At 42.3% G+C, this 12,970-nt stretch overlaps 1 protein-coding gene across 1 annotated transcript; it reads right to left on the reverse strand.

The window, feature by feature from the left end:
• Positions 1-484: 484 nt before the first annotated feature.
• Positions 485-12,515, reverse strand: socs5b (suppressor of cytokine signaling 5b). The gene is made up of 2 exons (XM_026355066.1): positions 12,150-12,515; positions 485-7,268 (listed from the first exon to the last, which is right to left on the reverse strand). The coding sequence occupies exon 2, from the start codon at positions 7,247-7,249 to the stop codon at positions 5,558-5,560; it is 1,692 nt and encodes a 563-aa protein (XP_026210851.1). The 5' UTR covers positions 7,250-7,268; positions 12,150-12,515; the 3' UTR covers positions 485-5,557.
• Positions 12,516-12,970: the final 455 nt, after the last annotated feature.

The following is a 12,970-nucleotide window of genomic DNA, read 5'->3' on the forward strand; positions in this document are numbered from 1 at the left end:
TCATTCCCATTGCTTTAGTTTATCAAGCTGCCTCCTAGCTTCCAAGCCACAATCGAGGCTGGCAGCAGCAAGTCTTGCTTTAAAAATAAAAAATATATGCATATAAATATATATATTTAATTTTAGCTGCAGTGTAATTGTGTGTGTGTGTGTGTGTGTACAAAGCTGGAATTTCTGAGGCAGTAAAAATTGATAAGGGGAGATTTTACTAAATTAATAGTAAAATCATTGTATACAACTGTAATTGTATTTGCAGAAATGTTGTTACTTATCATCCATACACCGGTTGAGGAGACACAGTTATTTGGTATGTACTGAATGCTGAGTCTTTAGTTTCAGTGATCCATCACCATTGTCTTTTGAACATTACTGAAATCAAATACCCAGATGTCACCTTGGCCTCTGACCAAATTACACCCCACCTCTGTGCCAGGACACAAGTGTGTTACAGCACGATGAAGAAAGAACGAAAACACACTCAGCGTTGTATCACAGGCCAGTGTGGATTACACTTAACAGTTTTATTTGGAATATTAAGACAATGAAGCATAAGCCAAGCACCAAGAGTGACAGCTACAGGTGTCGCATTGTACGGCTCTTAAAAATGAACAGGTTATACTGGAAAACAAGTTGTCTTTTCTTTTTGAACGGTGAAGCAGATACACAGAGCAGACAAGTGAGATGTGAACATGATTATGCCATTTACATGCTCCAAATCCTACCAGACAGCAGAAGAAGAAGAAAAAAAAAAAGAAAAAGAAAAGAAAAGCAGAAGAAGAAGTAGAAGAGGAGAACGGGAACGGCGATATTCGTCTGACGTCAGCTCGGTCAGCCTGTGGCAGAGTGGCTGTGGCCCAGGATTTAAAGGGCTTTTGTGACTGGTCAAAACGAATAAGGCAGTCTGGGAACACGGTGGTGCTGCAGAGTGACAACCATTAGTTCCCATCATTGTCAAGTCCTGTTGCCTCGACACCCACATCCAACACAGCAACCAATGTGCACATACAGCATTAAAGTGACAAAAGATTGCAACCATTGTTACACTACACTCCATTGCATATCAGGGAGAAGTAATGAAAAATAATATTTCTTTCATACATCTTTTTTTTCTGTTTGCATATAGCACTTAACCCAGCTTCCTAAAATATATATGGGAACATGAAAAAAAAAGTTAAAATATGTTTTTTTTTTTTTTAGTTTTTGTTTGTCCTCTTAGAGCTCAAACCACGAGTCGTACCGAGATAGGGGCAAAGGATGGGGGGAGGAGTCCTGCATCCGGGGCTCTTGCTTTAACGGGACAGCTAGCGACACGACTAGCTCGTCTCTTATCTGTGACCAGACCCTGTGGTTTTGTGCCACAAATGAGGCTCTCTTAGTGCAGCTAAATGATGTCATCCTAATGACAACGTAAGGTCAAAATTGTTGAAATCACCATTTTCTTTTTTTTTTTAGTAACATAGAATACACATCCCAGCTTTGTTTTCCCTTTTGGGTGGGGCAGGGGGGGCTTACACAGAAAGGTGGTGCTGGCTAAATGTGGTCCATGGTTACACAACATCCCTAGCTTAGGGTGGGGCAGTGGGAAGGTGTGGGTGTGTGTCAATACCTGTGCTAATGCAGGTGTAGAAGATAACCAGTGTGTATGTGCAAATGTGTGTCCCAGACAATAAATGCACCACAGAACAATAAGATGTCTTTTCATCAGGCTCCTATTACACAACTCCATCACTCATCATACATACATGTCTTTATTTCCTTCTTCTCCTAAATCTATGGGTATTTATGGCAAACATGTGCTACAGTTAATGTCAGATATTTCCCATGGGGAAAACTGGGTTGAGAGGGTCCTGGGACTCTCCTTGCAATGGGCCTGCCTGAGAATTAAGAGGGGAGGTGGAGCAAGGGCAGAGAGGCACTGTTCATAGGAGTCAGTGTCATCACCCCTCACAGTTGACTCTGCGTCCCCTCCACTAGAACCCTCTGTGTGGGCTGTCAAATATGCCCCCACATGTCACTCGCACACCGAGTGTGCAGCCTGATGGAGAGCACAACTCCATCAACACAGCTTACTGTGCCTGAACAGAAATGAAATGTTTCAAGACCACCAGCTCTTTTTTTCTTTTCTTCTCGACACTCACACAAGTCTCACCATGAGACCTAATACACATACAGTGCTGTCTAAGTATTTGGATAGTTTCATATGCTATGACTCTGTAGTGCAGAATATTATTAATAGGCAAACAGGGCTACCTCACAGCTTTTAGTATGTTTGAGAGTGTTCTAATCCACATTGGGTGTACAGAGTGGGAACAGTGGCTTTTTATAAGCGAAGGCAAAGTGAATAATAATCTTTAACCCACCAACAGGATGACAAAGGAGAGCCAAAAGAGAATACAGTCATCTGATCCCAGTCCAACTCAGGATGTTTTACTTGCTTGCTCTGGAAGCTTTTTGCCTTCCTACTGGTTGTCAGCAACAATGAGTATGACTGCAGTTATGGGCAAAGCAGAATCGTACTGCAAACAAGGGGACTACTCATGCACGTGTGCCAGTGCAGCAGCTGCTATTTGCAAATGATTTTCAACTAAATACTAACTATGACAACTAAAGTGTGGTAATTTATGTCATCACTGGGGCAACTACAAACACATACAAGTACAATTCCTACTATGTTCACCCAATGTGGATACCAATAGGTTATAGCTTAATTAGTTTTGTTTTCACTGTTGTTTCAAATCCAACATGCTGGAGACAAGAGCCAACACAACGAAACATACGTCCATGTCCTAACACCTGCAGACTGCACAAATACACATTTATAGTGCTATTTATTTCAACAAATGCCTGGCCCTCTCTCTGAGCATGCCACAGCCACAACAAGAAGCAAAGGCTCTCAGTCTCTCAGCCAGCTCCACCTCTCCTCCTCCTGCTCGTTAATGTGGAACAGCCTAACATCCCCCTAACAGGCTGGCATCAAAGGTAGAACAAGCATGTCAGAAGTATACTGTACGCCATCAGCAAAGTGATGTTGGGGACGTGGCTGGATGGAGAAAAGCCTCCCTCAAACACACAGTAGAGGTAAGGCAACACAAAGAGGTCTTTATGGTAAATATTTGTCCCAACGTGGTAAAATTAGCCCATGATTAGTTGCGGCATATGGGTTTGGAGCACAGTAAGGAGTTGTATATTATTGCTAGGAAGCATTATGATGGACAGGTAACTGTGAGTAAGACAGTATGGTGTGCGTGTGTGTGCAAGTTTTCAGATAGATCTATAGAGGCTTCTATTTGACAGCATTAATGCTAAAAATCCTGAAACATAAACGTCCACATGCAAGCAACGCAATGGTGGGGCACAAGCCGGTGGACATTTGTGTCGCGGTGCTGACCTCAGTTTTACAACCGTTTGAAACCTTCAGTGGTCAGAGTTGAGTTTCAGAATGTAAATGAGAGCTTGATATGGCATAAATATAACAGAAAAAAGAGCAGCATGAGTCTTACACACTTTGTGGTATTTCATAGTTTAGCTTAATTGTAAGATGACCAACGAAGTTCAGTAGGTACTACACACAGCTGTGTACAAGAGCTTTTATCAGAGACACATATTCATGGGCAAGAGAATGCATGGATGTTTGTTCATGAGTTCATCCCTACTGATGAGAACTAAGATCCAAACTAGATTGAGAACTTTACACGTCAGTCTTTCCAGTCATCATGATCTCATATATGTTTTCTCAAAAGCTTAACTCATTTAAATCTTTAAATGATTTACTAATAATTAGTTTGCTGATGGCAGCAGTGTTTAAAAACAAAAGCTGGATTATACTCTTTAAAATGGTCATAATGTAGAGTTAACCTTTGTGGCTTTTCATCGGCATTCGTTTGTAAAATTGCGAGCTTGCAGTGACGGCTGGTCTTGCACTGAAGTATGCTACAACAGGGCTGGTATTGGACCGACTAACAACTTAATTCTACCACCATGATGTGGCAAGAGACTGATGCATGCATCAGTGAGTGAGAACAGATGTAGCACATTCTCAGCTCATCATTTCAATACCGTGTCATAGCCCCACTACCTTTAACGTGCACCATAAGTGGGTGAGCTTAAAGCACAGGGCCTATGCACCTTTTCATTGTTATTTTCTTCTGTCTCATTTGATGGCATCTAAGTGTACTGTGTTGAAATGCCTCTGCGGGGTTTTAACTGAAAATCATTCAGATTACTGAAACTCTCAGAAAGTTCTCAAGAGTTAAGTTCTGCACTCAGTATTCTAAGAGTGAATGACACAGAGCTCGACATATATCAACATGGTTTTATAAAAAGAGAACTAAATTAAGGAGGAAAGTGGTACAGCAAACTAATCATGGGAGGTTGGAATCTCGAATTTTCATTCACCATTTCCGACAAACACAGCCTTCACTTCCTCAGGCTCATCAGCATTCCTTACTGTAACCAAACTTGGAGGATTTCTGTATCCCAGATGCCACCAAAGATGTTAACAGAAGGAAGCAGGTGTAAATATAAACACTATAAAGCAATTACACAATTCTGTGAAGAAACCATACTGCTCAACTGCAGACTGGTGTCAGTGTGGAAGGAATGAAACGGGTGCACAGCAGTGTGCACGGAGCTGAAGTGCCTGTGGCCGCTGACAGAAGCTGACAGTCTGCTTTGACAACTGTAACAATGGCAAGACGTGGCAGACGACTTTCTTACAATCTGTTTCTCCCGATTCCAAAGCACTGCTGCACAGAGGCAATAAAGTTGATAAGTTTAGCTTGCTCACTAACTAGGACACAGTAGATTGAGTATTATTCATCACTCATCATTACTGCTTAAGGAGGAACATGTTTTTTTTCAAAGGACTAATCTATAGTCCTTAGATAGCACTTCAATTTTCTGATGTGCTGTACTAAACTCTATGAATCTGGCCCTATCTCTGGCTTAGGTGATGCTCATGTGTGCAAAGAGATGTCACGCTTTATATAGCTTTGTCCATGGGACAAGCTCTGACTGCAGAATACCAATAGCACCTCCAGATGCCCTCTCAACCCACACACACCGAACACCTAAAACCCTCCTGAGAAGGTGTTCCACTAGGTGCTTTGAAAAGCTAAGGAAAAATAAAAATATATAGAGAAAGCACAAAGTGAATTGTACAATGTTGCCATGTGGGCCTAACTAGCAATTTGGGATGAACAGGGAGAGGCATGCAGGCAGGGTGATGTTGTGGGATCAGGCAGACATTTAGCACAGAGTAAGGGAGAAAAAACACAAAGCGCTGATATTTGTGCCTTTCCACCCTGTCAAAACAACCTGTTCAACACAAAAACGTGCTTGCTAGACAGCGTTATACTGAATATAATCATATGTATTTTCTGTGATGTAAGTAATAACCAAAACAAAGATTAGAATGAATCTTGTATAGCTTGTTACATTTAAATTCCCCCACCAGGAAGAAAGCCATCTCAATATAGCTTCTAAATGGCCCATGAGGAATTTCTGCAAGTTCTGTAATCCTGCTGCAGTGTGTCTACAGGCAATGGAAAAGCCTGCCCTATTTGACTTTGAGTGGAGGTTCCCTCTCCAGCCAGCGAACTCGTACTTTCTGTTTATAGTGATACTCCTTGAGAAAGTCCTGCAGGGCAGGAGGGAGCGGCAGAGAGCCTATACCATCATAAGTGGTCCAGCGGCAGATGGCGGCTCGAGCCAAGTGCTGCAGGGCAAAAGGGAAGGTTCGATGGAGAGGGGCTGTAAGCAGCGGTTCAAAAAACATACAGGCGCTGGGGTCCTTGTAGTGCTCCAGCAGTCCTGTGACTGTGGAAGAGTGAAAAACACAAGGGTCGTGAGCATCGAAGCTGAAGTTGTGGTTCCACTGCTCAATGCGGGCGTGCAGTGAGCGATTGTAACGGCGGAAGCTAACAGAGAAGAGGTAGTCCTCCTGGGCTGAGTCACGCAGCAGAAAGGTGCCCTCAGGCCGTCCATCCAGCAGTGCCTCAGCCTCATACCGGTCCATCACGCCCCAATAGCAGGGCAGAGCTGTGATCTGCAAAAGGTCCGGCACCAGGCAGTGGATGTAGTCTATCTGGGTGTGAACCTTCCAGGGTCCAGGTTGCTGCCGGCTGAGGTGACCATCCCCAGAAGCATGCCTCTGCTTGGGCCTTCTGGCCTGTAGACAGAGGGTTGTTGAATCCTCCTCAGAGTCACAGTCCTGGGCTGATGCTGCAGCCCCCAGCAGCTGCCCACAGGCCCCTGATGATCCTGCACCCACAGAGCTGCCAGTCCCTGAAAGCCGGCCATCCCCAGAGGCCTCTCCCATGCCGAGAGCCATCTTTGGTCCCAGTTTGTAGAGAGAGGAGCCCGGCACTGAAGCCTCCAGGGTGTGGATCTGTGCATTAGGTGGCGGGTCCACACCTTCCTCAATGCTAAGTCTGCGACGCTCACGAAGACGCTCTTCTTCATCCTCAGGAGAGGGGTGGGCTGGGTCGAAGGCATCCAGCAGGGCAGTGGAGGAATGCGGACTGACCGGTGCTGTGTGTTGCTTGATCAAGTGCCACTTGTTAGCGAGGTCTGAGCCTGGCGGGAACGGGCAGGTCTCCAGCATAAGCTCTGTCAGGTGAATCTTACGTTTGGAGGTGACAGGGTTCTTGGATGAGCGGGAGCGCCTGCGAGCAGGCAGGGGTAAACACAGTCCTACTGTATCACTTAGTCGCTGGCGCAGAGAACGAGTATTCAGACTCCGTCCTCCTGAAACAGAGTCGCTCATCTCCTGGATAGAGCTAACTCCATATCGCCTGTCCCTACGGTTCCCACTCCCCCGCAAGCGGCCAGAGCGCCTTTCAGCCTCCAAAGAGCTCTGAGTTTTGGTGGAACACGAGTGTTTTTTCTTGCCTCCCCATGGGGCGTGACGGGAATAGGAGTCTCTCCGGGCCAGATGAACACCACCCGATCCCCCCCGCACATCCTCAGTGTCCTTATCGATAGTGATCTCAACTATCTGCGGGATGTCAGACACACAGTTGTGATGTCGACGTCCTGGTGTTACCGTTGGCACTGGTAGGAGGCTCCGTGATGGGCTGGAGGCTCCTGATGTCTGTGCCTCACCTGAGGTGCCTCCTTGGCCAAGATCCACCACACAGTGGACGGCATCTGCCTCAACTCTGCTTTCACTGGGTCCTGAACTGCTGTTGTGAAAGAGCGTCTGGCATTTGCTCTTCAGGTTACTCCACATGTTGCCCACTTTCTTCATCAATAGGAGCCCCTGGGACCTGAAGGTAACAGGAGATAAAACAGATTAAGTCGCAGGTGGAGAAATCTTGCAAAAGCAACAATACCTACCATTTAACATGGAGTTAAAAGCTACATAAAGAATGTCCTACATTTTAATTCCCCAGACTACTGTGTATCTAGTAATTAGACATGGTGAGAGTATAACGGGGCCAAAGTGTCTGAGAGGTGGGTGAGCTTGAGTAGCTGGAACAGCAGAGTTAGGAGTTGCCAGGCAGACGTGCAGGGACACAAGGCCACAGCTATAAATGAACCCAGGATCTGCTCACAGCTGATCTGTTGGTATGTACTGTATTACAGAGCCAGTCTAGACCTGACAAAAACTTTCCCTGTAACAGCAGCAGACAAGGCACATGTACATGTACATACATATGCCGTTGATTTACCACTCTTACTAAAATTTGACAGGGATTTGGAAGTAGTAGCACCAAACTGTGTTTGAATTTTACAGCGAGCACAGTCACCACATGTGGGTGGCCTGCCAAAGACAAACCCTCGAAGGATTCCATAACGCTGCACTTCCCTTTTTCAGACACGCTTTCTGAACTTCATGGATTTATTACAGTACATATTTCATTTACACTAAGATTTTGTTCTTAAAGGCAAACCACTACATGTCTTACTTCAACAAGTTCTGTTTTTATTTTTTATATCTGGAAAAACTGAAGTTGACAGTGGTATAGAGTAGGAGCGGCACATGCTGATTCTTATAAGAATACTATATGTACTTTAATAAGAGGAGTTCTCACTGACAACAGAGAAATACAGTCACTCTATAGCTGGTCTACCACAAGTCTTCCCCTTTCCATGATAAGCTAACTCAACTTGCTTCTAGGGCTAACAGTAGACATCCAGCTCCTGGCATCATGTCAACCTGCATACAGACTTTGTCTCCTAATACTGATAAGGACATTATGGATTTGCACAGTCAGCTGTGACAGACAAACATTCTGTGATGCATAGGAAACCACATTAGTCTTTGGCATGTGACTGATGAAGCTATCACTAGCTATCACTCATGACACCTTCTGCCAAATCCTGGCTTTAGTTGTTCTGCATACTGACTTCCTCCATACTCACAAAAGATGACTGTGTTCCTCCACTTGACAATCAGTGGAGGTTTGTGACGCACAGGCCTACAAAAGCGCCTGCTATCAATTTGTTGCTATGAAAAAATAATAACATAACTAAACTACATCACCAAATATGACATGACTCATGCTAGAGTTTATTTCCTATTTTGTATTCCATAGGCCCGTACACAATACACTGGAGAACGTGTTGTGCATGGTTTAGTCCACGAGACACCATCTTCTCATTCTTTAGTTAGTGACAACTATACTCTAAGTACTCCAGCCTCTATCTGATTTACCACTGGCTTGAGATGGAACTCTAGTGATAACATTTGACATTTGACTTCTAACAAACACCCAAAGCAAAAGTCCTTTTTGCCATACTTTTTTTACCAAAATATTTAAGGTTTTAATTAAATTTTGAATCTGTAATGACATAGCTTGCTTTGAAATTATCATTTAATCTGCGTTTAAATGATTCCCATTTTGCAGAGTCTGAGGATGGGCAAAATGGGAATGGCTGCAATTACTTAATTAGAGACATGTTAGAGCAGCCTGCTACTTTTGATGCATTTGAAATGGATTTTCAAATTTTTTTCTAAGGTATAGTTGTTTATAATGAATGATCATTAATATCAAACATGTAAAATAATGAATGCTTGTATTCATATTTTAAATGAAAGTGAACAGTTTAAACAGAATAAAATAAAACCACAATTGCAAGGATGATGTTCTGTTGCAGATTCTTAGTAATGAAACCTACAAGAACCACTTAATCAGTTATTGACTATGTTTTTAGTCGTTCATTAAAAGCTAATAAAATGTAAAATGAGACCATTTTAATTTCAGCCAAGGGCTCTTGGCATATGCAAGTAAATAACTTAATTTAGAATGGAAATACCAAACTAAAAGGTAATTACTTGAATTACTGTAAACTTCTCAGTGCCCTGAAAATGACTAATCTTCAAATGTCTTTATTAAAAGAAAAATAAAAGGAGGGTATCTCAGCCTCCTGAATACATTTAACTCTATTTTCAATTTAATTACATTGTCAAATGTGAATCACTGTACACTGTGACTGCTGGACGTTAAAAAAACTTATTTGTCCATTGTTGCACTGCAGGGGACACTGAGCAAAATTAAATGCAGCGGTAACTGAACTGGTTAGTCAAAGCACTGCAGTTGCTGACTCCAGTTTTAGGTAAACCTATATCTACAAAGTTTCATCAAGGTAAGCAACATCTTTTAATGGCGTCATACTTGTCATATGGAAAACTGTGCCAGCACAGGCCCTTATTATAATTCCTCATGTTACAGCAACTATCCACAATGTGTGGAAATACAGCTGACCCAGGGACACGCAAAAATTGTGTACTGAGTTGATATTGGTGTACTCTAATTCTTATGTAGAGCTGCATTAATCAATTAGTCAATCACAAGCAAAAATGGAAATGTCTGGAGAGCTGCTCGTTGTCAACTGTGCAACTTTGCTGTGCTACTAGGTGTTACATGATATTAAACCGAATATTTTTTTTCATAGCTTGATTCTTCACAGATTAATTATAATATTAGCATTTTAACAGTTCTGACTGTGTCAAGGCAATGATCAAAGAAATATATGTAAAAGTGAACTTTAACAATGTGTCCAGCCAAGTTGATTTTAGACAGGATAACATGCAAACAACTGTCTCTCATTTTAACGGTACAGTCCTAATAGCCACAACATAAATTTGCTAGTATGTTAATTCAGTAATTGGACTGCCAGCATAAAAACACTGATGTACAAAACTGCTTGTTGACAACCTGCCATTTTTTCCTCTAACGTGAAGTGAAATTAAAGCTAATGTTTTATCAGTTATATCTTGAGAGGCTGGATTTTCCATACGGGTTGGTGTGCTTTATCTCTTAGCTTGTTAATAGCCTCAAAAACAATGACAAGTTCCAGAGACCAGGAAATGTGGCTTAAAGAGGACAGATTCTGCACAATTGTTATTTGTAGTATGATTAATATATATGCCCAGAAATTATAAAGTAACACTATCACTGTCACCGCAAGTCAGCCATAAAACCATTATTTACAGGCAATAATGATCCCTTAGCAGAAAAAACATGCTAGCTAATGCACTGCTGAATCAAGTACACACAAGTTAAAAAAAACATAAACGTGTTTGTTAGCCTGTTCACTGTGGTCATGTCAGTGAAGCCATTCACATTAACTGTTAACTGATAATAAATGGCAAGACTTCAGAAGTTGGACCTGACAAGCAGGTGAAAAAGGAAAAGTTGCACCATGTCGTTTTCTCTTGGAGCTTACAAAGTAGACAATGACAATACTAGACATGTCTGACCAAACAACAAAAATCACAGCATCACAACCTTTCAGATTTCTGCATTGAATTAACTAGGCTACTTGCTCTCCTATGCTCTCCAGCAGCCTAACACACCCTTTCTCCTGGGATCAAACTGATCTAAGAGAAGGCTGGAGAGAAGACAAGATTAAGGGAGAATGCCTTCTCTGCTCAGACCAGACCAGATTTAATGAGATATTTGCAGCATCGTACATTCTGAAAGATATGTGGGATGGCAGGAAGCCATAAAGGGTCTTTTAAAGCATTGATTATTCCTATGATTACATCTCAACACATATTAGAGATTTTAATAGAAATTATAAGCTTTTTCTTCCACAAAACTGAGGTAGAACTGTTTTGTTTTACTAAAAACATATTTTTTCAACACATACCATGTAGGCGGAGTGTGCATATATCATACAATATAGCAACATATCCCTGCAACTCAATATTGCATTTTTCCTTAGAGCATCAACATAGTGTTTATATAATAACTATCTTTGTTGAGCTTTGTTAGTAGTTTTTGCTCAGTAATGTTTTCAAAAAAACTCATAAATGTCAATGCCATAAAAATAAACCACGTCAAATTAATTGGAAAAACGTGCATTAACTTGTATATGAACACGAACAGATTATGGATAATGTGGATTACATTGAAGTTACTCCTATAATAGCAAAGCTATCATCGTTTGAATATCATCTTGTCCTATTGATTAACTAACAGTGGACAGTATGATTCCGTTATTCAGATAGTTTTATATATATTTTCTTTATAAGAAAATCAGAATATTAATCCCAGAAGGGTAATTCTGGTCTTAATAAAGTATCTATAGTTCCTTTATTTCTATCAATCGAAATAAAGGAACTATACTGTCCACTGAAAGGTAAGATTACAGTCTATGTTGTGCCACTACTGTCAACACAATACACATGCTAACCGAGTTATAACGTTGTTATAACTGATCTATAGAAATGCTTGGAAGGCCTTTAGATTGTTGGAGGCCCTACTTTTCCCTGGTCCCAGCCAAGTTAGCCGACTTGCTAACACGTTAACCATCCACAGCCAGACTCACTACACTGCTAAATGTCGGAATGACACAAAGCATGGAGGCGAAGATAACGTTATTTAAGTTCACATGGGCCGAGACGTTATGGGCGCTTCTGCCATATCTATAACATTTCTGTTTTATTTTACATGACTGAAGACACAGCCAACTGAGCTGTCAAAAATGCTAACGGTTAGCATCCCCTAGAATAGGGGGTTCTAACGTTTTAGCCTTGGCTAGCCTTCCAGCTAGCGGAGTTAGCTTGTTAGCTGGTGAAAAATCGACAGAAAATTCATATAAATAAGCAAAGTGGTGCTGCGTCGATGAAAGATGCTGAGTTCACAAACGTGACATGCTTTACAAGTACTTGTTTGTTTCCAGAATTGAAATCTTACCCTTGTGCTTCCCGAAAGCCCTATTCAACAGCTCTCTTTGTCTGCAAAAAATGGCTATTAAGAGAAGTCAGGCATGTATCCCCCTTGCGGACCACGGTATCAGATGAAAGCACTAAAAGTACCGGGATGCTGGATGGTAGCATCCCGAATATTTTTTAAAATAATTACTTAAATACTAATCAAAATGATTTAAAAGGTTCAATTATTCTTAAAGTGCCGCGACAGGCTGCTCTTCATCATGGTGGGGGTCTTCTTCTCTGCCGTGGTCGCTGCTGCTTCCAGCAGCCAATATGACGGCGGCTCTCAGCAGACGGAGGAGCCGGAGAGACGGACGCTGCGCGACGTGAGGGAACCGACTGACAGCGGCTCGGTCCAATGGACGAAAGGGAAAAGCCACCACTTCCGACGGAGCATGCGCATGGGGAATGCCCCGGAGCTGGCTTCTCGTGATGGGCGTCCCGAGTCGCCAATGAACGGGGAGAAGAAGACGAGGCTCTCCTCCAGCAGCTACTTGGAAACGTGGAGAGGTGAAGTGATGCTGGTTGGTGTCCCGGCCAGGACGGAGCACTGACTCACTGATGTCATGCAGGTAAAGAAGGCCAGCAAAGGTTCAAACCGTGATGTGATTGAAATCACAGAGCAACCAGGAGTTCACAGTTCTTTTATTGTCTAAGGAGTTATAAATAGAGAATTGTGCTGGATTACCAGCTGGGCAAGGCAGGTAACTGCCAGGAGCTTCAAACTAAATGATTTGTACAAATTAAATGTAAAATCTTACAGCACAATATTAACTAACACAGACCTTAAGACCTTTAGATGGG

The sequence above is a fragment of the Anabas testudineus genome, chromosome 15 (assembly GCF_900324465.2).
Source record: "Anabas testudineus chromosome 15, fAnaTes1.2, whole genome shotgun sequence".
Lineage (NCBI taxonomy): Eukaryota > Metazoa > Chordata > Actinopteri > Anabantiformes > Anabantidae > Anabas > Anabas testudineus.